Below are 25,948 nucleotides of genomic sequence, written 5' to 3'. Positions count from 1 at the left end.
TATTGTCTGGAGAAAATTGTGTTCACCGTATCGGGCCAGTCTTATGTTTTGCAGCCATTTGCAGGGTAATTCATATTGAGAGAGGCTGTTTCACAAGGTTGGGGGAACTTCCTCCCCAGATGAGTGGGCGAAGCCATCTAGATCATTCTCTAGGGATGGTCAGCCCCTTCTGGTTAAAATGCATACCTCTGGGTACTTTTTGGACTGGCAGTATGTATCCTTCTCATTTACAACCACGATTGGGAGAAAACACTCTCTGTGTTAAAAATGCGTTGATTGCTTCATTTTTCTTGTGAAACATGTTTGTTTAATGCAAAAGAGGATCGTTTCTGTACCAGATGCTCCCCAGCTGTGGAGCCTGCGCTCTGTCTCTCTCATGCCAGCCCTCCGGGTGGGAAACGGCGGGCAGTCGCCCAGGAAGTGGTCTGGCTGTTTCCTCAGCTGCCCATCTGCAGAAGGGTGGGGACAGGACAGCATGCCACCCCCAGGCCAGAGGCTGCTCTGGGCGGATGTCACTTTCATGCCTCAGGCAGCTGCTTGTTGGTCTTCCCACCCAGGCCCAAGGTAGGAAGGCCTCATGGTGACCGCAGGTCACAGTTTTACGTGGTCTGTAGATGTGGCTCTCACTTCTGCTCTCTGGGGTTCCACTACAGCCTGTGCCTGCACACAGTGCACACCCACAGCTCAGATGGCGGAGTTTGGTAAGGTCTCCGCAGGTCAGTACCTGTGATGAGTGACTTCTCTTCACCGGGGTCTAAATCTCAAGAGGAGGAGCGGTTGTTTCAAGCTGGTTTCTGCATCCTGTACGCCACTGTCCACCCTCAAGCCACAATAGTCCTCCCTTCTCTTTTTAATGTGTCTCTTAGAATTCTTTGTCCCCACCAAAATATTAATAATAATAATAATAATAATTAATTTGGTCACTTTTGTCAGATGCTGTTTTTCAGTTTAGTATTGTCTGGAAACTGTAATAAAGTTGTGAGCAGAAAGGACACCACAGGTGGCAAGTCCACAGAGCGAGGCGCCTGTGTCTTGAGCTGCGGCTGTTTGGGTGGGTTTTGCAAATGGTGCTTGCTGCTCGGGTTCCTCACCGCTGTCCCCGTCTTTGTCTCGCCCCAGGTGGACGTCTGATTGTGCGCTGGCCACTGTCGTCGGGTGCAGGCATGGCTGACAGCGCCAACCATCTGCCCTTCTTTTTTGGCAACATCACCCGGGAGGAGGCAGAAGACTACCTGGTCCAGGGGGGCATGAGCGATGGACTCTACCTGCTGCGCCAGAGTCGCAACTACCTGGGCGGCTTCGCCCTGTCGGTGGCCCACGGGAGGAAGGCGCACCACTACACCATCGAGCGGGAGCTGAACGGGACCTACGCCATCACTGGTGGCAGGGCCCACAGCAGCCCTGCCGAGCTGTGCCAGTACCACTCGCAGGAGTCCGATGGCCTCATCTGCCTCCTCACCAAGCCTTTCAACCGGCCCCCTGGGGTGCAGCCCAAGACGGGCCCCTTCGAGGACTTGAAAGAAAACCTCATCAGGGAGTACGTGAAGCAGACATGGAACCTGCAGGTGGGCCGCGCGGGTCCCGCTGCCTGGGTTCCTGGCTTGTAACCCACCCAGACTTCTGTTCCCTGCAGAGCCATGCAGGGCAGTCCTCTGTGCCCACAGAACTGTCTCCTCAGTCAACCTCTTTGGCCCAGGGAGACAGCCTTCCCTCCCCCAGCCACAGTGATGGCCTCCTGCTGGCGACACAGGGTTCTCCACCGCAGGGAACCACTTCTCTCAGGCCATGGTGGACCCTTTCGGAGGGACCCCAGTCTGTGTCCGCTGGTTTTTATTTACCTAACAGGGTCATGCTGTACACGCTGATGGGCACTTGACCTTACAGCCTCCTGACATCTCTCGCAGAGCTTTCTCTGTCAGTGCACATGTCTCCCTGTTACCCTTTCTCTGGCTGCCTGGTTTTGCCTGAGACATGCTGTAACTTGTCTAAGTAGTACCTACTGATGGACACTTTTGCTGTTTGCAAATAATGCTGCTAATGATATCGCTCCATACCCATCTTATTCTAAGCTTGTGTGCAGTATCTGCAGGATAAACTCTGAAAAGGCAGATTTGTCCCAGCAGAGGATGTGTGTGCTTAATCCGGGTATAGTGACAAGTTGCCATCCAGAAGGATTGCAGAGGTTGTGACAATTTACATTCCTACAACATTCTTAATGGCACTTGGTGTCAGGAGCCAGTGTTTTGGTTGGGTCTCCTCCTGTGTTTCCTGGATGTGTGCTCAATGCATTTGGTTGTGTTATTTGATACATACAGATTTATGGCAGTATTCACTTGCTGAGGATTATATATAGTGACTCCCTTTACTCCTTCGCCCTGTTCTGTATTAAATTCAGCCCTGCAGACAGATACTGCCATACCGTGTGCTCGGTACTTTTCAGTAACATTTATCGGGTATGTCTTAGGCCATCCTTTTATTCCTTAAGTTAGATAAGTCAGATTTATTGGGTATAATTTATACACAGCAAATTCATCCTTTTTAGGTGTACAGTCCTATGGTTTCTGACAAATGCATAGCATCATGTAAGTCCCAGCACAATGAGGACAAACGAGAGCTCTGTCACTCCATCAGGCCCCAGCCCCTAGCAGCCACTCATCTGATTTCTGTCTCTGCAGCTTTGTCTTTTCCAGAACATTACGTGAATAGAATCCCACAGCACGCAGCCTGAGACCGGCTCCCTTCACGCAGCACAAGGCGCTTGCTGTCCGCGGCTGGGTCGTGGCTGTGCTGAGGAGTATTCTGCAGCCTTCCGCCTTCGGGCTCTCCACTCGCTTCCTCTCCCATGCCTCTGTGCTGTGTCACCTGCAGCGACTTTGGTTCCCCACTCCACCTGTGACACGGGCAAGATCAGCACGGTCACATTCCCTCTCTCTTCCCTCCTCCTCCCATCTCCTGCTTTGGGCTGCATATATTTTTATTTTTACTCCTTCTGGTTCTCTTTCTAAATGCAAATAATCCAAGTGGGCTCTTCATTAATTACTGTAGAGAATATCCCTTTCTCTCCCACTAAGAAATGAAGAAAGCAATCGACTCACTTTTCGGCCCCTGTCCCCACTGTTGATTTTTGGTTTCCACATTGTCATTTTCACATGGTCAAGGTTTTTCACCTTCACTTTCTGTGATCAAATTTCCTGATGATACAGGAGTGGGGCGGGGTGAGTGCTCAGAGATGCCCGGTAGAGGTGGCCAGGAAAACGCAGGAGCCTCCACGGCTCACGTCTCAGAGCACCTTAACTTATGAAATGACCAGGCTGTGACACAGAATAGTCTCCTCGACAGCTGTGATCTGAAGTGTCCAGGGCAGGAGGCCTGTTTTCTGGACCTCGTGGGCTCTGTCAGATGGTTTACAGAGTCTCGTCTGCCTTTGAAAAGGCCAGTGTCCTCCTTCTAACATCCGCTTTCTTATTTACGCATGTGCAGGTACTTATGTAATATACAAGGAATCTTACTGGCTTTGCTTATTGAATGAACGAATGAGTGAAGGAAGGAGTCTAATCCTGTTTTCCCACGCCAGGACTCAGGACAGTCTGGAAGTGACTTCTGTGTCCTCTTCCGTTTGTGCTCGGGGTTGCTCACGCTGCTTCTCCCGGCAGGGCCAGGCTCTGGAGCAAGCCATCATCAGCCAGAAGCCACAGCTGGAGAAGCTCATCGCCACCACTGCCCACGAGAAGATGCCCTGGTTCCACGGGAAAATCTCCCGAGATGAGTCTGAGCAAACTGTACTGATAGGATCAAAGACAAACGGAAAATTTTTGTAAGTATCGTGTCTTCTGCTTTCACCTCCCACCACCAGGCGTGCCTGGACAATTAGGGGCAATTCAGCCTCTGCGTGATGGGACTCCATGTGACCCGAGTCCTCGGACACCATGGGGGCTGCCCAGTCTTACCCTAAAATGAACACTCTTCTTGGGCACTGAGGGACATAATGTTTACAGAAAAATGTAATGCAGCCCCATATTCTACTTTTAATGGCAATTATAGCATGTGTAACAACTTCTGTGGCTGTACAACTAAGATAGAAATACCACAGTTTGCTCCCTCGGATTTTCCCCATGACCTCAGACGTTACTTCTATTTTTACTTGAAACTAAGTGCTTGCGAGACAGATATTAAAGAAAATTTCCTGGGAGTCACTTACAGGAATGGCGAGTGCAGCTGTCTGATCGGAAGCAGGTTTGTGGACTTCAGCCTTACGAACTCCAAAATTAGAAAGTATGAATCCCAAGTTCTGTCCGTCGTTACCCTCAGTGATTCAATGTGACCTAACGTTTCAGAAGGTGCTGGAGACACAGGCCAGCTCAGGTGGAGTCTGTGGTCAAGAGAAGGGGAGAAGCTTCTGTGGGTGGCCCAGGCAGCACAGTGGGTGACTGTGGCAGGGGAAACGCCCACCTGCAAGAGTCCCCACTCACTGTCACTGCCTGAGAGCCTGAACCAGGAATGGCGACGCAGCTTCGCAGTCAAGCACGCTGATTAATGCCAGCTGACTTTGTAATTTTTCCTAGAAATAGAAGTGTTTTCTCTGAATATCCATCTATTTAAAGAATTTTCCTCGGACTTTATGACAATACCTCTTAATTAAAAAATTGTGGTAAACACAATACTCTTTAAAAAAAATAAAAAAGAAAGAAAAAGGCGGGCTGGGTCACATGGAGAGAATAGAGCCACAGGCTGCACTGCGGGTGCTGGCAGATGTGCTGCAGGGAGGGGAGACATGTCCCCTTAGTGTGGGCACCCATCAGCTCATTTTCCCTGAGGCTTCGACTTTTACCATTTTCTCAGCAATAATTTCCAACACAAATGTCACAGGACTGCATACACAACATCCTGGAGTATACAGTCAGCCTCAAATAGCATCATCTAAGAAGGGGCCTGCTGACTCCTGGCTGGTGAGACACCTGCTCTTATGTGTCAGAGCTGCCTAGTCCCGAGAGCAGCAGCTCGCCCCGCATGGCCCGAGTTCTGCTCTGGCCAGCTGAGCCCCGCGCCCACAATGGGAGGCCTGCAGGCGGCTCTCATGTGACCAGCAAGCCTTGTCCCCCGCCCGTTCTTGGGGCTCCACAGGGTCCCCAAGTCCCCCAGTGGTCCGGTAGGCCAGGGTCTTGCTGCACCCCGAGGCTCAGTTATCTCAGGTCGCAATGGTGATGAGCTGGCCTGCGCCCGTCAGAGGACCCGATGAAAGTCCGCCCCTGCGCCACCCCTTCCACCCTCTCCGCTCCTTCGATGCTCTAACACCACCACAAGCAATGGGAAATTCTCACTGCCAGGAAATCTCATAGCGTTGTTGACAGAGAAAGGAGGAGAACAGGCATTCTAGAAGGCTTCACTGCTTGGAGATTTCACCTGCCGCAGCGCGTGCGCCCGCGGGACCTAACCAGGGTAGCTGCTGCTGCTAGGCATGTGACCGCTCCTGTCGGAAGGACAGTGGGTGTGTTATGTTGTGTTTAAACGTACTCGTGTACACTTGTGTAGAGTGTGAAAAGTTTGCCAGAAGGCCCAGATGGCTACGCTCCTAGCCCAGGGCAGGGTCTGCATCAATGAATACGATAAGTTCCCCAAGTCCAGGTTGCCTGGACATGGCTCCAGATTCTTTAATCCTCAGAAGTGTTCATGTGTGTTTTTTATGGGAAATAGAGCTAAAAGTCCTCAGTGAAGTTGTTTTAGTCTGTTTGTGTTGCTTATAACAGAATACCTGAAATTGAGTGATTTATAAAGAAGAGAGGTTTATTTGGCTTACGATTCTGAGACAGCTGCATCCGGCACGGGCCTCAGGCTGCTTGCACTCCTGGTGGAAAGTGTAAGGCAGCCAGTGGGTACAAGCAGGTCACATGGTGAGAGGAAGCAAGAGAGAGAGAGAGAGGAGATGCCAGGGTCTTTTTAAACAACCAGCTCTCATGGGAACTAATAGAGCAATAACTCACTCACTACCCCTCCTCCCCCAGGGAGAGCATTAATCCATTCATGAGGGATCCACCCCCATGACTCAATCAGTTTCCAGCACTGCCCCATTGGGGATCAAATTTCCACATGAGTTTTGGAGGGGACAACACATCCAAATTCCAACATTCTGCCCCTGGCCCCCAAAACTCATGTCCTTCTCACATACAAAATACAATCATTCTATCCCAACAGTCCCAAAAGTCTTAGCTTGCTCCAGCACCAACTTAAAAGTCCAAAGTCCAAAGTCTCATCTAAGACCAAAAGCAGAAGTCCTTCCAGCTGTGAACCTGAAAAACAAAACCAAATTTTTCTACTGCCAAGATAACAATGGTTGAAGAGACACTGGGTATACAGTCCCATTCCAAAAGGGAGGAATAGGCCAAAAGAAAAGAAAAACAGGTCCTAAACAAGTCCGAAACCCAGCAGGGCAGGCATTAAATCTCAAGGCTGGTGAATCAGGTACCTTGAGTCCTCAGCACACTGGTGTGGGGGTTGGGTCCCTAAGTCCTTAGGCAGCTCTGCTCCTATGGCTTTTCTGGTCTCGGGCCACACTTCACCTCTCCCAGGCTGGTGTTCCACTCTGGTAGCTCCACAGGTCTGGGGTCTCCATGGCAGTCTCACTCTCATGGCTCCACTAGGCATGGCACTGTTGGGATTTCTCTGCTGCAACTCTGATCCCACATTTCTGCTCGGCATTGCGCTAGTGAAGCTTGTCTGCGGTGACTCCACCCCTGCGACAGATCTCTTCCTGGGCCCCCAGACTTTTCCATACATACTTTGAAATCTGGGTGGAGGCTCCCAAGCTTTCCCAGCTCTGGCATTTTGAAGCCTGCAGACCTAACACCACGTGGACGCCGCCAAGACTTCCAGCTTATATTTTCCAAAGCTCCGGGTCTAGCCACACCTGTGGCCTATTTAGCCACAGCTAGAGCTGCCAAAGTAGCTGGGGTGCTGGTGCTGGAAGCAGCTTCTCAAGGTGGCCCTGGGCAGCAAGCCCATGAAGGGTGCCTCAGGCCTGTTCCCCAAGACCATTCGGTCTCCCTAGGCCTTTGGGCCTGAAATGGAAGAGGTGGCCCCAGAGGCTTCTGCAATGCCTTCAGGGCCTTTTTCTCCTTCTCTTGATAATCCCTTTCCTTTGTACTAATCTTAGCTAACGGTCACTTGGCTGCACCATTGCATGCTCTCTGCTTTTCTACCCCATGGCCATGCTGCAAATTTTCCAAATCTTTATGCTCTGCTCCCCTTTTAAATTCTGGCTTTACATCATGCCTTTTCTGCCATAACTCAGTGTAGGCTGTTAGAAATAATCGTGCAGCATCCTTAATGCTTTGCTGCTTGGAAATTTCTTCTGCCAGATACTCTGGTTCACAACTCTTAATTCCTCATTTCTATCTGAGACCTCATCATCTGCATGGTCTTTACTGTCCACGTTTCTATCAACATTCTGGTCACAGCCATTTAACCAATTTCTAAAATCTTCCAAACTTTCCCTCGTCTTTTTCTCTTCTTCTAAGTCCTCCAAACTCCTTCAACCTTTGCCCATTACCCAGTTCCAAAGCTGCATCCACGTTTTCAAGTATCTGTATAGCAACACCCCACTCCTCGGTACCAATTTTCTGTTTCAGTCTGTTTTGTGTTGCTATAACAGAAGTACATGGAACTGGGTAATTTGTAAAGAACAGAGGTTTATTTGGCTTACGATTCTGGGACAGCTGCATCTGTCACGGGCCTCAGGCTACTTCTACTCATGGCAGAAAAACGGCAGGCAGCCAGTGGGTACAAGCAGATCACATGGTGAGAGGAAGCAAGAGAGAGAGAGGAGGTGCCAGAGTTCTTTAAACAATGAGCTCTTGTGGGAACTAATAGAGGGAGAACTCACTCACTACCCTTCCTCCAGGGAGAGCATTAATCCATCCATGAAGGATCCGCCCTCATGACTCATTCAGTTTCCAACACTGCCACAGTGGAGATCAAATTTCTACATGTGTTTTGGAGGGGACAACACATCCAAACTCCCATCAGAAGTCTTAAGCAGCTCCAGTTCTGGTGGCTGTGAGTGTGTTCCTTCCCAGTCCACAGTGGCAGGTCCCTGTCCTACATTCCCTGGTTGGGACAGGCGCAAGTTGCAGGAAGTTCCTGACTCAGTTTTGAATAATCAAATCTGCCCTGCTTATGGGTCATTTCATAAAATGTTCCTTATTTCTAATGAATAGCGTGGCACAGTGCCTTTAGAATCAGAACTGGATTCCATACGTTGCTTGTGTCCTCACTTAGAGATGGGGGTGTCACCAGGGGCACCTGTCCTGGGGCAGCCAAGAGGCAAAGCCAGCTATTCTTTTCAGTCCCTCATTGAGATTTTCCTAAAAATGTGTCCCCCGTTTGCTTTCCAGTTATCACGTTAGCTTGTCCATCCTTGGACCGACATCTTCAGTGGTAGTAGCAGGAAGCACCAGATGCCAGCACCATTCTGGGCACTGGGAGTGGAGAAGGAAGTCAGCGAGTATCTGCTGTCATGGAACCCACATCTTAGTGAGAGAAAGGGACACGGAACAGCAGGAAAGGACTGCACAGTGTGTCAAGTGCCCTCAAGAAAGGGAATAGAGTCCTCGGGGGTTCTGTTTTGCGCTGGGGGTGCAGAAGGGCCCCGCTGTGGAGGAGACATTTGAGCAGAGACCTGAGGTGCAGAGGAGCTGTCCCAGCCCAGGCATGGCACGCGTGGGGAATGGCGCTCCTGAGGCAGGAGTGTGCTGGAGAGGTGGGCCCAGGGGCACCCCTGTAGCTGGCGCAGAGTGAAAAGGAAGGGAGTGCATCGGCATTGAAGGACTCTGCTTTGGCCAAGTTGGTGGGTTCACATTTGGGAAGGTTAAGGCCAGATCCAGCCAATGTTCAAGGGATCCGTCTGGCCCTGGAGCCAGCCCTTCAGAGGCTGCACTGTGTGGATTCGCGTACATATGTACCAAAGTACGTTGTTGATTTTTTATCGTGAGTTTTCACTCTCTATGCCTGAGCACGGGGATTGCATCTCATGTTTGTTGGAAGATGGAATGGCATGTGTGCTGGTCCATGCTGCTGGAGCTCCAGGTCATGGTGCAGGACATCCCTGGGCTCCCACTGTGTGGCTCTGCCCTGCACATTTGCCCTGGCCGCTGGGGGCAGGACAGGATTCCCATCCCCCCTAAGCCCTTGTCCCTTGTGCAGTGGGCAGGGCCAGGGGCTCTGGGTCACTTCTGCACACATACCCATCTCCTCTGTGGGTTTATTGTCAGTAACACGGTTCATCTCTGTCCTCTGTGGTCCTCGGCAGAAGGCAGAGTGTCTGAGCCTGGACTGCCACGCAGGCTGCTGTGCTTGGTGAGGCAGCTCACTCCAACCCCCTTGGGAATGATGGTTTGCATTTCCCATTTTACTTGGGAACCCCAGTGACTCCCACCGGGGAACAATCAATCCATCGGTTAATCACAGGTGCATGGAAGAGCTCTTGTATTCCAGTTGCTGGAATATAAAGATGACTGCATGGAGTCGATGGCCTCGTGGTGGGGACAGATAAATATCCACAATACATCACAGTCGGTGTTTAATGGCAGTGCAGAGAGCTCTCTGGCTCAGATGAAGGAAAATGGTTTCCCTGAGCCAAGTCTCGAAGGGTAGATTACTGAGGACAAGACTGCCAGGCGGCCGTCTCCTCCTGAGGTCAGGTGCCTGGTTCACCAGCACTCAGCTTGATCCCTGCTCCACGTCCACGTTCCTGCTCCTCCTCCCTGTCACTCTTAGTTTTCTGCACTGGTCTGTTCCCAGTTCTTCCTGGACATGGTGTGGCTCTAACCCACCACTCCCCACCCGCTTCTCACAAGGATTCACACTGGACTTTTTCTTTTACAAAGTGGCAGATTTAAATAACAAATAAGTATTTCTTTCATCAGAGGGAAAGTTTACTTTTGTGTTGCAAGCCATAAACTAACCAGTAGCATTTTACCAGGTTGGTGGAATAGTGGGGGCAAACAAAACCCCAGAAATGACTCTTCATACTTTCATCATTGGTACAAACGTGCTGTCTTCACCGTTTAGATGCCAGCATTTGAGCCTGAGACTATTGACTAAAAGCAGCATTGGTAAGAATTGGACTAAAAGATGAAAAAAAAAAAGAATTCCTAAAACACACACACACCGCCATGGCCACCCAGAAATGCCTTTGCTCCAACAGACTGAGAACTCATTGAGGGAAAGGCCGCATATTTCAGAAAGTACAAGACCTAGATTTGATTATAAATCCTCGATAGTGCAAGTTCAAAATGCAGAAGATAGGCCCAGGACCTCCAGCTGTCCTGATGGATTAGTCTGGGGATGCTGCCTAACCCAGATTCCAGTTTTCTCTCCTCACGAACTGGGTGAAATCCATTTCTGGTGACAGCACACCTGAGCGGGAAAGGTCCCTACCACTTCCTGGGTCTAAATCCCTTGTTTTTTAAGTGAAGACTCAGACTTGTCCAGAGTCCACTCTGACCAGCCCTACTCTGCACCCCCTGCGAGGGGTGGCATTGGGGCAGGGCCACGGAGTGTGTCACAGGCAGCAGAGGCTTTCCTCTCTTTCGTCTCCTGTGCACACAGCTCAGCCAGACCACTCAGGAGTGACTTTGAGGGGCTAGTTGTCAGGGACTTTGCACATGGTGCTTGAAGAATAAAGAATATAGGCACAAAGGCTCTTTCTGCAGAAGACAGAGAATGTAGGTCTGCAGCGCCCTCTCGGCCGCATTTCCAGAGATGACGTTCCTCACCTGCCCTCTGCTGTGGCAGGTCCCTGCCTGTGTCTGGGCTCTGGGTGGCCAGATTCAAGCATTGGATGGGGAGTCCTCCAGTCACGTCTGGCAGGTGAGAGTCAGACCTCTGCCTTGTTGGTGACACCAGGGACCTAGGCAAGGCAGAAGGGTCTGAGGGTTCATCCGCTCGAGTCTCTGAGGACTTCTGCGATGGCACAGTTTGCTATTTTGGGAAGTTAGTCACAGCCCTGGCGTGACTGAAAAATGAATTTTTTAGGAAAGGGAAATACAGCTTGTTTTCCAAAAGTTATATAGTTCCTCCCCCCAAAGAAGGATTGGTGGGGTCCGTAGTAAAAAACTTTGGAGTCCCTCTTTACAAAAAAAAAAAATTATGTACAAAATAGAATATATTTTTTAGAAGAAGAAACAATAAATTATCATTTTTTAAAGCTGGTAAATACTCGAAACATACAAAATTTAGAAAAAATATTATTTTTTAGCTAGCTGCCTGACCCATCTCTGTAACACCTTTATTTCCACATATTTTTGACTGCATTGTGTTTGGTTCTTTTCATTCAACAGTAACTTAGTAATATTATTTTCTATCTACAGAAAAAGGATAATTCAGTTCTCTTTCTAAGTTCACAAGTCATTATTTTTAATGTCATGTACATTTTGGGGATCTTCATCACCTTTGAAAAGGGAAGTTGGAGTGGAAGAAAGAGCTGTCTTTCTTGGCTGTGACCGAAATGTCTTTTACAAATTGTACAAAAACCTAGGGCCACAGGTCACATCGCTGGGATCCGCTTGGGCTGGATGAGGCTGTGGGGAGCAGATCGTGGGCAACACGCCTCTGACCCTCCTATGCAGAGATGCCCCATCCTGGTGGCTCGCGCTGTGCAGCCCAGATCCTCTCCAGTGCACATCACGTGCACTGACATGTCACGTGACATGCTCTTCATTCTATCCTATAAACTTAGAATGAAAACGCTCTGAAAAGTCCATGTCATGCAAAATTTTAAAAATGGTATTGTCGCTTTCTTTATCTTTAATATCCAGGTGAATATTTTATTGCTTTTGGCTTAGAGTCCTTGCAGATCCTACAGAGTCAAGGTGACCTTTAAGACGCAGAGGTGGCTGCTCTCCAAACAGGTGAATTAATGTCATAAAGAAAAGGTAGTAGGGCCGAGCCCGTGGTGCACTCAGGAGAGTGCGGTGCTGGGAGCGCAGCGACGCTCCCGCCGCGGGTTCGGATCCCATATAGGACTGGCCGGTGCGCTCAGTGGCTGAGTGCCGGTCACGAAAAAGACAAAAAAAAAAAAAAAAAAAAAAAGAAAAGGTAGTAGTTCGGATCTGTGGAGGGGTCATCAAACCAGGAAGTCACCAGTACCATTTCAACTGCCGTTTCCACTTCTGGCTTCAGAAGTGTGCTGAGTAAAAACAAAAATGGCTACAAAGGTAGTCAGTCCCTCCTTCAACAGGATATTCGTGCATTCCACCAGATACGCACCAGGCACTGTGATAGGAGCTGGGGTACCGTGACAAGTGAGACACCAGGGTGGCCTTGTAGAACTCAGTGACACTTCCCAGCGTTGCCTTTATTTTGTTTCTGTTTATATGTTAATTGTCCCTCACTGCACTTGCTCTGGATGCCACCAGAGCAGAGACTGGGCTGTTGTGTTCATGGCTTTCACCTCAGCACTGACAACAGTGTCATGTGGGGGGAATCTTCCTGGGAAAAGAAGCATTCAAGCTGGGCCCTGAGCGATGAGGGGAAGCAAGTTAGCTGAGAAGGAAGAGAGGTAATCTTCTACCCCAGGTAGTGTGTGTGCAGAGCCTGAGGGGCCTGCAACGTGACTGCAGCATGGCGTGGCCCGGTGTGGCAGAGGGAGTGACATGCATGTCGGGGAGGTGGTCGGACCAGAGAAGAAGCTCCTCCTCAGGAGCTGACCGTGTAATGTATTGTCCAAATGGGGACATTGCGGGGGGAGGCTGTGTACTGGATGGGAGGAGCTGGGGCTGTCTCGGGTCCCCAGGCTGGGTGGACATCTATGTGTGTGCCAATTGTAGGACCCGGCGAGTGATCCTAGAGTAAGCTGGCCGATTAGACCTAGCTTGGGTTGAGGTCTGCCAGGCGCTGTGATGGGACAGTGCCAGAACAAGGGATTCGAGGAGGTGGCACAAGTGTGGCCAATGGGGTGGGCCTGTTCACCAGCTGGGGGCGGAGCTCGTGGAAGGCGGAAGGTCATGGTCACGTGGGGCGTGACTCGATGCAGTATTTTGGAAGTGGCCTGACGATTCCAGGCTGGCATAGCCATGGGGCAGGAGGGGACGAGGACTGAAGGAGAAGATCCTGGGAGAGCGTGACACTGTCCACGGGGATGTCAGGGTTTCCCTGGACGGGCTGTTGGCTGGGTGGGGGATGAGGTGGTGTCACAGCAAGCCTCCCAGCCACAGCTGAGCTCTTGGCTGCCCCTGCCTCAAATGTGGGGGTTGGGGGAGGAGCAGCTACACTGAGGGCTTGTTGGGGGGACGTGCTGGGCGAGCCCGTCTGAGACCGGGCACAGGAGCTTGCAGAAGTCAGGAGAGAGTGCCCTGTGGAATAGCTGAGCAGAGTGAGTGGGGAAGGGAGGCTGAGAAATGGAGTTAGAGGAAGCCCAGGAGGTTTTGAGATTCAGTGACGCGAGAGGCACATGTGCTGGGAGTGAGCAAGGAGGAGGGGGACCTGGGGCTCAGTGGCCTGAGGCTGTGGGGCCTTGCTGTCCCCCTGCAGTGGGGTAAGGGGGGGTTCAGCACTCCACTCTGGCCGTGGCTGTTGTACATGGTCCGGGTGGGAACCTGGAAAGTGCTCCTTTGCCATACCAGCTTTTTAACAGATCAATTAAAATCACCCTCAAGAAGCCCTTATTCCCTGTGTGCAGGGCCACAAGAAAAGATCGTATGGGACCCGCTCTGAACAGATCCAGGGAGGAGAGTGCTTGCCCTCCAGGGTCCTCTGTAGTAGAGTGTGGCCCCGCCCTTCCCTTCCTTTCTCCACCATGTCCTGACACCCTCCCGTCCTGTCCACCCTCACACACACACGTGAGTTTTTCACTAACTCATTCATGCCTCTGAACTTTGAGGCCCCATCAGAGGCCCTGCAGGATAAACCAATGTGCAACGGAGAGGGTATATACCATTTTTTATGCAACCAGGGACTAGAAGATTCAGTGACTCTTGCTGTCTAAGAAAAAGAGTTGTGTCCGCCCAGAATCATGGGTGTGCAAATCAGAGCCATCCCATCCTCATCCAGGAGCAGGCCTGAGTCAACCTGGCTTGGAGGCACCAGATGTGACACTTGTCACCCTTGAATATCAGAACAACACCTTTCACAATGCCCTGGGCCCTCTGTGTCCCTGCCCCACCACATAGCCTGGATGGCGGGTAGACATCTCTCTTTGGAATTAGGCATTATTAATCCTTTTAAAAAATTAATTCACAGTATGGCCCATTTCTTGGAGAAACTGAGGTAACTCGTCAGCACACACACTTTTCTATTCCCTGTGACCAAGGAACAAAACTAAACTAGGAAAGAGGATGCAGAATGGATACAGAGCTCTAAGCTGGGCTCCCAGGACATGCACGGGCCTGGAGGAGATGATGTTCAGGAGCAGTTCTTAGACTTTCATGGCGGGGCGCCACTTGGAGGGCTGGGTAAAGCACAGATTGCTGCATCCCCTCCCCCTTTTTAATTGACTAGGTCTGGGTTAGGGCTCAACAGTCTCCATTTCCAACAAGTTCTCAAATGATGCTGATGCTGCTGGTCTGGGGACCCCATCTGAGACTGTTCAATATGCCTGTTCCCTACCTAGCCTAGATCAAAAACAGTGATCATTTGAGATTTTCATAGTTTATTGTGTCTGTAACCATATTTGCAGTTGGGAGTGTTTCTGCAACACACCCCAAATACTGTACTATGTGACTGGTTGAGATAGAGTTAACCTTCAAACTGCTTCTATTTGTAGACACTTATGTGAGATAATAGAGAAACTCTGGCCATAACACCAACAAGTCCTGCCTCTTCACAGCTCTGTGATTTAGGCTACTTAATCTCACTCTGTGAGCCTCAGCTTACCCACTAATAAAATGGGGAAACTAATGTCCTCTCTGAGTCGTTGTGGAGATGAAGGATGTGATGTATATAAAGCTAAGCGTGTGGTTCTCCTGTAGCTGTGCTTCCTACATCCGTGAATTTCTTTCTTTCTGAAAAGTACTTAGCTATTTTTCCTTCAAATATTACTGTCCTTCAGTTATACCATTTCTCCCTTCAGAGGCTCCTGCTAGAGGTTGTTACACCTCCTCAGTTTCCCCTTTGTATTCTCTTTTTATTTTCCGTTGCTTTTTCTCCGTGTGCTGCACAACGGGTGACATCCCTGGGTTTGTCTTCCAGTTCCCTAATTTTTGTTTCGTCTGTGTTATAACGCATCCACTGATGTTTTTTTCCACCAATTACATTTAAAAAAATTTCTAACGGTCCTATTTTTCTTTTCCCCCTAATATTTCTGGGCGTTTTTGAGAATACCTTACTGTTTGCCAATTTTTGTGATTCCATCCTTTATTTCTTTAAACATTTCATAGTTTATGTTCTACATCTGATTATCCTAATTCTGGAAGTCCTTGGGGATCTATCTCTTTCTCTCTATTTTTCCTTCATTCCCCGTTTCTCATGACTCATGTTTCATTGCATTTTGAGTGATCTTTGAGTTCGTATTTGATTGATATTCATCTGTGGCAATCCTGAGTGTCCTTTGCTGGGAGGGCTTTCCTCCGGAGTTGAAGAAGGTTCCTCTTCACAGGCTCTTGCTTTAATTTGAGAGTCTCACGTGCAGTGCCTGCCATGCTGCCAGCCTGAGACACTGCCCCGGCCACTGCGGCACTGGCACCGGTGTCTGTGCTCAAGCCAAGCCCACTTTCTCTGCTCTTACTTGACACTCACTCTTCCCTGCTCAAGTTTCAACATTTTATTATATACTTAAATTTCAGCAGTGAAGTGTGGGCTTAGAAAAACCTTCCTGTTCATTAATGAATGAGACTGTGGTTGTCATGAGCCTCCTATGCCTCAATAAAAGCTAAGACAAATCAGCACTCTCACGTGCTGCCGTGATTGATCAAAGTATGCCATTTTATTTGACATGTGTGGTTTTGCGGCTCTAGGTCAGCATAATGAGTCACGACCTGTCTGAAGTTGACAGTTCACAGGGAGGTGTGGGCTGACAGCAGTATCAGTTCCCTGGCGCTGATCAAAGTCTCCATGAAGCTGGAAGAGAAGCGTGAACTAGTTCACCTTCATGAACTAAAGGGGCAGAGGGCACCAGTGATAAAAAATTGTTTCTTCTCTCTTGGGTATTTTTTAATTGCGTTTTTATTTTATTAATATTATTTTTTACATTCTAGGATGTTTTTGCAGAGCAGTTGGGAGGGAGTGGGAGAGGGGACAGTGGGAGGGAGTGGGAGAGGGGACAGTGGAAGGAAATGTCATGGAAGAAGGAAGGAGGAGGGATGGGGTTGAGGCCTGTGACACCCCCCACATTCCCATAGGGGTGAACAGGGGGCTTCCGGCAGTGGCTTGGTCATTCCCGGGCTGGGAACAGATGTCAGGGGTTGTGGCAAAAGTCTTCACCTCCCACCACCCCAGCTTGGGAGACCCAGGGGTGCTTCCTGCAGTGACTCAGTGGTCATCACTAGGGTGGTTGTGTGTGTCAGAGGGGTGTGGCCAAGGCCCTCGTCCCCCACCCTCGGGACTGGTTGTGGGTGTCAGGGGGCATTGCTGAGACGCCCAGGCCTCCCCCATTCCTGGCTTGGTAGCCCAGGGGACCTCTGGTCCTTCTAAGTGTTATAGGTGTTCTTTGGTGAAATGAGACCTTTACTAGTTAATATCAAACTTTGTCTCTGTTTGCAGGTACTTTGTTTTTTCTTTCAGTTCTATATTGGATTATTTGCTGTTCCCACCACTTAGACTCTGCACTGGAACTAATTTGTTGTCCTTTGCTTACTTCTAAAGTGGGGGAACTTCCTGTGGGGTCTAGCACTTGAGCCCTGTGGTTGAGCTAAATTGCTGCTTTGCTGCTGATTCTCTGGGGAAGGATTTTTGTGCAGCTCAGGTTTTTATGGTTGACTTTATAGGTTCTTCTGGATCTAGTGAAATCTGGTGCACCTGAGTTGTGGAGAAACTCTGATTTGGATCTGAGTATTTTCATCAAACTGCAACCCCTGCAGTTCTATATTCCTGACCAGTCTCCTCTGAGTTGTCCTGTGCTGATTAGGGGGCAGATCAGCTGTCCATGCTGTGCCACAGTGTTCCCCTGGTGGGCCCGTCTACCCCACTGCCTGTGCCACAAACTTTTCCCATGGGATGGGCCACGCTCTGGTCCCTTGTGATGACTCGCCAGCCTCTGAGTGGCTCCTTTTTTTCAGTTGTTTTGGCTCCTCGCTCCTATGTGGGTCCACAGGAACGCTGTTAGTGGTCTTGCTGGCCTGAGGGCCACCAAGGCCCTCTTCTCCCCTGCTGCCTCCAAGCAACTCCTTCTGAAGGGCCAGCTCCTGCTCCATGTGCTCAGCAGCTCCAGCCTTGAAGTGGCCAGAGCTCAAAATGGTCAGAGCGGTTTTTTCTTTCTCTCATCGTGGCTTCTGCCACCTTCATGCACTCTGTAGTTCTCTCCTCCTCTTCCCCTGAGTTCTAACGGTCCCAGCTTAGCTGTCATTGCTTTTTTATAGTTGTAAATTGGTTGATTTGTGGGAGAGAGTGACTCTGGGGACCGTCTGTTCTGCCATCTTGACTGGAAGTCTCTGATAAAATTTTTTAAAATACAGATGTGTTAAGAACAGCTTGGTGTGGCCCCAGATTTGACAGTCTTCTGGACTGATCTTGCTTTCATTGTTTGTGTGGATTGCACCTGTGCCTGGATGTTGCTGTGGCACAAGGCAAAAGCACCTAAAATTACATTTTCCTTAGTCTTCTGTGGATCAGCAGAGTGGGCATCTCTTCTGAGTAGGGGGCTCTCCCCCTATTATCGGCATGCACACTGATCAGGATGTCACCTGCTCCCATGTCCTCTCCTCACCAGCTCTCCTTGAGAAGTCACTACTGGGCAGCTGGCTCTGACTGAGGACTGCCCTGTCCACCCAACCCAGTGCTTGCTCTCTGTCTGTCTCTATGGCCTGCCCCAGCCACGGTGAATGTCATCCTGTGCACGTCCCATGCACACAACCAGGCCCAGGTACCTTCCTCCCTCTTGGCCCCAAAGCTCCACCCAGTGATGCTCCACTCTGCCGTGGGAGAAAGTGCAGGGGACAGTGAGAACGGCCAGTGGGCTAGATGCGCTGGCTGCTCTGCTCTCTGCAGCAGACACACGGCAGTGCCACGTGAGCCTTGGGGAGGCTGTGTGGAGTGTCCGCCTGTCTTCCTGTTCTTTACTCCCCTCAGTGCCAGGCATCACCAGCACACCCAAAAGGGCACCAGAGGATAGGGAAGGGGCTCAGCCCTTGCAGGCTGTGCTCTGGCAGAAGTAGCACTCTCCCACCTCGCCTCTGCACAGTGCATCAGAGTCTGTGAGGTGCAAAGCATGCTCATGCCGGAGCCCCCGGCTGTCCCACAGGAGAGTAGCTCTGCTGCATGAGGTCAAGGACTGTCTTAGGGCCAGTTAGGACAGTTTCTCAGCATAATCTCAAGTTCAAGGCCCGGAAATCACAGGCTTTGCAATAGCAAAACAAAAATCTGTTAGCTTACTTCTTGCAAGAGAGTCATTGGGAAAAAACATATTTTAAAAATATTCAAAGACTTCTGTGAACAGCCTGAGGCCAGTTCGCCCCAAGGGTGGAAGCTTGCAAACTAAAAGGCAGAAGACGCACCCTTCTCTCCCCTCTGCAGGTGTCTGCAAGCTGTAAAGCTGGTGGGTGTGCCTCCAACGCCACCCCAAGGGGAGCTTTCTCAGTACCAGGAGGAGGCCAAGAGGAGGAGCCAGGCATCCGCTTCCAAACCAGTTTTTCTCGTATTTTAAATTAAAAGCAGCCCAGCCCAGGATCTGCCTGAAGCCAGCAGATACCTCAGGGTTGTGGCTGTTGATGCAGCAGAGCCTCCTGATCTTTGCCACCTACAGATGCCAGGCCTGTGGGTTTCCCTTCTCTGCCCTCGTTTCCTGCCAGCTGCCGTGGGGGCTGTTCAGGCTGCATGTCCACATTGGTAGCCGTCCCTGCTGCTTACCTGTAGTCAGGAGCTTGCACAGGCTGCCTGGTGGAGCAGAGAGAGAGAGGAAATCGCCCGCAGGACCTGTTCTCTTTGGGAGCCTCAGGAAGTGGGAGTCCTCGCAGAAAGTGCTTGTCCAAAAGCAAGAGACGCTGTCCATTTTCTCCTCCTACCAGCTCTCTTAAATGCTATAGTTATTAACTATAAGCGTGCATAGCTATATAGGTAAGCGTAATGAATACTTATCAAGCAAACACCATCCGAGACAGGAAATAAAACATGGCCGGGATTGCAGAAGACCCCTCCCCGCTCCCTTCCTCCCTCCCGTCCTCCTAGGACATGTCACTTGCTGGAATCTAGTGTTCATCATGTCCTTGCTTTTCAAAAAATTATTTTTTAGTTTTAACACCTAGGTGTTCATCTCTAAACAAAACCGTTTGCTTTGGTCTGCTTTGGGACTTTGTGCATTGGAGTCCAGGAGTATGTTTTCTGTTTGTGAGATCCATATGTGCTTTAGACAGCTGCTGTTTGTTCCCTTTATTGCTTTATGATATTCTGTTGTGTGAACGCCTGCGATTTACTTACACACTTTGTGGTCAGTGAACGTGGAGGCTGCGTACGGTCTTCGATAAGCACAGACAAAGCTGCTGCGAACACCCAGCGTTCGTCCCGGGGTGCTCAGTGCTCACATTTTGTTTGCCTGGGAGTATGGATAGGTTCAACTTCAGGAGATAATTCCTAATTGTTCTCCAAAGTGGTTGAACCAATTTGCTCCCCCACCAGCAGCATAGGAGGGCTCCTGTTCTCAGCAGCACTTGGAGTTATCCATCTTTTTCATTTTTGCCGGCCAGAAGAATGAGCAACGGTATTTACATCGTGGTCTGAATCTGTGTTCGCCAGATTTCTAATGAGGCCAGTTTCACCATCTCCCTGGGTGATCTGTGATCCTCCGTCTCAGCTTTAACAAGGAAAAGTCAGTCAAGGTATAAGGCAAGGGGGTAGGACAGATTGGACATGCATTTAGAATCCAGACACCAGGTCCCATTTATTCTCTCTGTGACTTGGCATGAAGGAGTCAAAATCAAGAGGAACGATGTTTCGGTGAAGCCTGTTGTCTTCGCTTTCCCAAGGCCAACTGCTGTAGGCATGTGCATAAATTCTTAATGCAGTGGTGTTTGCGTAGTTCTCTGATAGTTCAAACTATTCTGTGTGTTAGCCACTGATGTTTGTGAAATAAAACAGGCACAAGTAGTCCCACATTATAAAATAGCTTCCTTACAAAATAGACTCAGTTCTCCCTCCATATAAAAATATGTTTTACTGTGTGGTTTGATTTTTTGTTTGTTTTTGTCTTCACTATAACCAACTACTGGCTTTAATTGACCATGTTCACACTTTGGCATGTTGGTGTCTCGGTTGGGCTGTTCTACAGCCGGGAGGTTTCAGAGTGGCCCAGGAGGGTCTGGGTGTGTGTCCCCCATGCTTGCCAGCTGCCCTGAGCAGTGGGGTGTGAAGGAAACCCATGTACTGTGCATGGCCAAGCAGCACTTGAAAAGAAATTTATTTTTAAAGTTCTAACCTCCCACATCATAGTTCAGCTCTCATGGCTTGCGTTAGCTGTTGGAGATGAGTTTACACTGCTCATGGAAGATGTGGCCACATGCAGTTCCAAAGCTTGTCCCAAGGCCCGCCATGCCCTCCTGCCATGAGAGGAGGCATCAGACGTCCCCAGTGCACAGATGTCCCCAGTGCACAGAAGTCCCCTGGCAGCCGGGCGCTGGTGAGCTCTTGTCCACGTATGGTGCATTGGGCACGTTGCTTCGTTTCTGGACCTCAGTTTCCTCGTTTTAGAAAATGCAGGGCCGAGAGGCTTCCCAGGACCTTACTACTCACCCTTTCTCAGATCTGACCTGAAGGGCTGGCCTTGCTGAAAGGGGTGGGGGGAAGGCTGTGACTGGCGAGGACTAAGAAGCCATGCTGGGGGCTTCACACCCACTTCCTGCCTTTTCAGCGTGCACCTGGACTTCGCCCCCCCAGATCCCGCAGCTCTTGCCGCAAGGTCTCTGCCTCCCAGGGAGTCAAAAACATCCCCTCTGGCACATTACTATGGGGGTGTTCTTCTGCTGTTTATCAGACTCCCAGACTCACTTCGCCAGGATGGGGACAGGGGTTGGCATGAAGGTCACCCATAGTGACAGTGAACATGGAGCCTCCGGGCTGGTCGGCAGGGCCCAGCGCAGCCCTGGCTTCTGTTTGCCCTCACCCTGCAATGGACATCGCTTTCTTCTCCCGGGGTCTCTGCCTGACAGCTCCCTCCCTGCAGCGGAGTCTCTGGGGAGTGGCAGCTTTCCCAGTGCTCCCTCTGTGGTCTGGAAGGTTCCTGGTTAAAACGCTCACCAGACCCACCCTGCCCCTCACCTCCAAGCTAGGCAGCAGACCTGTACCATCTGCCAATCTGACCCAGACACAGACCCCGGAGAAGAAAGGAGGGAGTCTGAAGGGCCCCACTGACTCCAGGCCCGTGGGTTCGTGTGTGGGGCCTTGCTGCCTGCTGAGCTCCAGCTCTCCTGCAACTGCCCGGGCCTCAGCCATGGGCCATCTTCAACCCAGTAGTGTTGCCTTGCTGGCCTGCGTCACCCCAGCACTGGAAGCCGGGCCTTCCTGGGCATGTTGGGTAAATCCCTTGCCCCCGAGGCCCAGACGCTGCCCGCAGGCTGTCCGGCCCACTGAGGTTCCTGGAGAGCATCTGCTGACTGCTTGTGATGCAGCTGTGTGCTCCTTTCCAGAATCAGGGCCAGGGACAACAACGGATCCTATGCCCTGTGCTTGCTGCATGAGGGGAAGGTGCTGCACTATCGCATCGACAAGGACAAGACGGGGAAGCTGTCCATCCCGGAGGGGAAGAAGTTTGACACACTCTGGCAGGTACGCGCAGTGCTGTCCTCTCTCCTTCTCAGGGGTAAAACACAGGGCACATTGGGTTCTTGTCACAGAGACTCCTAGAAATGAGAGGAACTGGCCTCCTGCTGGGTGCAGTGTGGTCCCCAGACCAGCAGCCACCCTGGAGCTCGCTGGAGAGGCACACGTGGGTCCCTGCCCACCTGCCAGTCAGTGCCTACTTCCAACCTCCAGGCAACTCCTATGTTTGAGAAGTGCTGGTCTAGGGACCATCAGGATAGGTGAACCAGGCTCCGGAAGGTTCTGTAGCTTATCCAGCCACTCAGTCTCAGTGCCACAAAGTGAGGTCCGTTCAGGGCTGCATTCAGAGTTTAACAGGGGGCCCTGCTTGGGGGACTAGAAAACATTTCTTTCTAGAATATCCTAACTAGAACTCAGAACAGCCTTTCAAACAAATACACGCCAAATAAAGGTATGGATGTCCAAGGAAGGAGGCAGGGGCACTAATTAGACTGTCCCTGCAGTTGTGGGATGCTGAGTGGGTACTCAATGTCAGATGCTATCCTCATTGCAAATTGGGTCTGTCTTTGGAAATTAAGGCATCTCAGAAGTACGCACTTCCCAGGCCCCAGGGTGCTGCTTGTACAGGATTGTTGCTGCCCTGGTATAAAACGGACTTATGCTTGGCCCAGCTGTTACTAAACCATGACACAACTCACAATTTGGGAGTTCTTTAAACACAAATGAGCACTAAAATAATGACCATCAGTGCTTTTCATTAATCTGTGATGAGCACAAATTGCTGGTCTTAGTTGTGAATTACAGCTGTGTTAGCTGACGACGAAAGAAATAACAGTAACCGTGCTTTCTGCATTGTTTTAGCAGAGCACACCATAAATAGCAGTGGGCACAGAGACAGGAAGAAAAGTGACAGTCTCTATCACCCTGAGAGCAATAGCCACCCTCAGTAAATTTTGTGGGTGAGGGACATAGTCAGGGGTGTGTTCAGATGTCCTCACCCAGGCCCAGCCAGGAGCCACATGTGCAGTAAGTATTGAAAGGACTTAGCTGAAAATCCTGACTTTTTAAAAACTGAGGCCACAAATTTTCATTCCCTTTAAAGCAGTTAAAATAACTACCACCTGATGTGATGTGGTTACTAATGCTGTAATTGGGGAAAAAAATGCTGCTTTTTTGAATGCTAGATATTATAATATTCAAACATATGAGTCACAACACTGATGTTGTCTTCTGGTTTCATGGCTCATTAGCATCTGTCTCAGGCTTTGCTTTATTTTAGTGGTATTGACTTGAAAGAGTATTTGACCTTTCATGTACTAGTGGCCCAGTGCACACTGGGGAGATTAGTAAGGGAATGTTGCCTTTTGGTATTAGTTTCCCGTAAAAGTCTTTCACCTCCCACAAGAATCGTTGACTCTGTGCATTTAAAGGCACCTGGTGTCTTATACACCGGCCTAAAACTTGAAGGTCCCAGGCCCCATTACTTACAAATATCCATTCATTCAACTTCTCCTGAATGACCATGGTGCATGTGTGGAGTCCACTAACAGCTTCAAAGGCTGTGCAATCACTGTAGTGTTAAACATCTTTAATTGCTGGCAAGTTCCTTCTCAAGATTCTTTACTATTTTCATTGATTCCTCTAGTATCTCATGGTATTTAGCCCTTATTAAATATTTCTCGTTATATATTTTTTCTAGCCACTGTATTTAGGAGAATGCACCAAAAATGCCAGTAATACATTCCTTTTTACATGCACAATTTCATTGTTTTTTCTTGACAGCATCATAAGTTACCTCTGTACCCTATGCCAGCTTCAGGGCCCTAGTACTATTGTACCCAGAGTTGGTAAATGCTGCACTGCTCTATTTAATATTCTTTACATTAGATCAGGGGTGTGCAAATCCACAGACCAAATCTGGCTGTCAGCCTGTTTCTGTGTAGTCCTTAAAGAGAATGGTTTCTATGCTTCAGAGGGTAGCTTTGAATGAATGGATGGTGAATGAATGAATGAATGAATGAATGAATGAATGAATGAATGAATGAGTGACTGGTGACAGACATGGCATGTTGCCACAGAAGCCTAAAGTATCACAATCTGGCTCTTTACAGGAAAAGTGTGCTGACCCCTGCCAAAGAGGGAACCCCTATCTATGCGCCCACCTCCCCAGTCACCTGTGAGGTGGACTGTCTGGAAATGGAAGGATTTAAGTGTGCTGGGATCACTTTGAAAGCCTGAGGGCAGCCAGCAGCTCTAGGTCACAGTTTCTCTGTTTCCTGACGCTGTTTCTTACCGCACACTCCTACTTTCTTCTCTTTCAGCTAGTCGAGCACTATTCTTATAAACCAGATGGTTTGTTAAGAGTTCTTACAGTTCCATGTCAGAAAATCGGCGGGCAGGGTGAGTTACAAAGATGTTGGAACGTCCATTTGTCAGATATTGGGCACAGTCAGCCTTGTTTTCGATTTGGCCTATTGCAGATTCAGGTTGGATGAGGCTCTACTTTTTACTGATTGAGTAAAAATGATGTCAGATCATTCAATTTATATATTACTAATCAAAAAATAGCTGATCGCTTTAACTTTAAAGAGTGAGTTTATTTTAATTGCATGTGTGGAAAAGTTAGTGAAAGAAGACAAAAGGACATGAACACAGAAAAGTGTGTGTGTTTCTCCAGCAGGGACAGGCCAAGTCAGAGTGACTGCTCTGTGGTGGGGGAGGGGAAGTAGGTGGCTTTCTCTGATAAACAGTAATTGGCCTTGCTCTTTCTAACCAGGAAATGTTAATTTTGGAGGTCGCCCACAACTTCCAAGTTCCCATCCTGTGGTAAGTGTTATTAGAAATACCACTGAAGGTGAAGCAATTTCATGTTAGTACAAATGAAAAGCATGTTTTAGCTAACAGGAGTAGTGGTCGTTGTATTGATTGCATTTCAAAACATACCCCTTGATAAACTGGGATTGCTAGTGCATGCTAGTAGAATCAGCCTATTACCGATGCTAAGCTACCTATTATCAGTACTTGGCTAGGTTAAATTCTCCCCTTTTCCTAAAAGTATGCAAAATGAGGGTTAAACCCAATCTTAAATCAGAAATAGACAGATTTGGGAAGTGAGACTATGTTGTTCGAGGTCAGCCATGAACCGTCTGTGTTGACTCATGTGCGTGATCCAGGGGACTGCATGCATGGTCACTGTCACATGGCTGGCATGTAAGACATCTCACTGAGGTTGTCTGACTGACTTTTGGTCAAATCACCAAGATGTTGTTATCAGGGGACCTGATCTTTCTGAGTGCATTGGTTTGACTAAAGTTCAGCAGAGGAAGGCCCGGGACAGGAATGCTTGGTGGGATTTCAGACAAGAGAAGCCTCTACAGAAGAATGGAGTCAGGGGGCTTGGCCAGAGCCCCTCCCCGCCCCACATCAGTAGGAGGTGGGAACATGGCCTGCATACATCCCTGTGTGGGTTTGCCCCACACATGACCAATGCCCCCACAGAGAGAGGACCCCAACTCTCTCCGCCCTCCAAACTGTTAGCAGCTCATGTATGGATTTGCACTCGAAGCAGAAATTGGTTTCCTGCTCCTTTTGGGGGGCCTCAGTGTAGACTTGGATGGCTTTGAATACTATCTGTGAAGTGTGCCCTCTGCACCTCACTTTTTGCCTGCTAACCCTTGAAAAACAGAAGCCACAGAAAGCCAAATACCCATTCTGACTATCTACTGCTTGGAAGCTGAGCCCACATTCAAACAGGGGAGGCTATTCGGGGGCAGTATTTGATATCAGATTGGATGAACTTGAATTTGCTAAAGTACCAATGAACTTTGAGATCATTGTCTAAAATACAGTGCCCTGTAGATGCCTTTATTTTACCCTTTATACTGCTCATGGCCCTGGTAATTCTATTTCAATATGCTCCATGAGACAGATACATTTTCTTTTTAGGGCTTAGGGCTAAGAACTCTTAAAAGAATCGCAAGCCCTATATTTAGCTATGTATCACCCAACTACTTTGAGAAGTTAGATATTTTGGAATAACTTTTTATTGACTGGTAAA

General features: G+C 49.4%; 1 protein-coding gene across 2 annotated transcripts in view; it reads left to right on the top strand.

Moving 5' to 3' along the window:
• Positions 1 to 1,163: 1,163 nt before the first annotated feature.
• The window catches only part of SYK (spleen associated tyrosine kinase), a 48,180-nt gene continuing 23,395 nt past the window's right edge, over positions 1,164 to 25,948 (top strand). For both annotated transcript variants that reach the window (XM_063100291.1, XM_063100290.1), the window contains exons 1-5: positions 1,164 to 1,565; positions 3,654 to 3,814; positions 21,759 to 21,897; positions 24,213 to 24,291; positions 24,668 to 24,717. In XM_063100291.1, the coding sequence (XP_062956361.1) occupies positions 1,164 to 1,565; positions 3,654 to 3,814; positions 21,759 to 21,897; positions 24,213 to 24,291; positions 24,668 to 24,717 (831 nt within the window). The remainder of the gene's footprint in view (positions 1,566 to 3,653; positions 3,815 to 21,758; positions 21,898 to 24,212; positions 24,292 to 24,667; positions 24,718 to 25,948) is intronic.

The sequence above is a fragment of the Cynocephalus volans genome, chromosome 6, assembly GCF_027409185.1.
Source record: "Cynocephalus volans isolate mCynVol1 chromosome 6, mCynVol1.pri, whole genome shotgun sequence".
In the NCBI taxonomy this organism is placed as follows: domain Eukaryota; kingdom Metazoa; phylum Chordata; class Mammalia; order Dermoptera; family Cynocephalidae; genus Cynocephalus; species Cynocephalus volans.
Note: the sequence above shows the minus strand (reverse complement) of the source record. Positions and strands in the feature narration are given on the sequence as shown.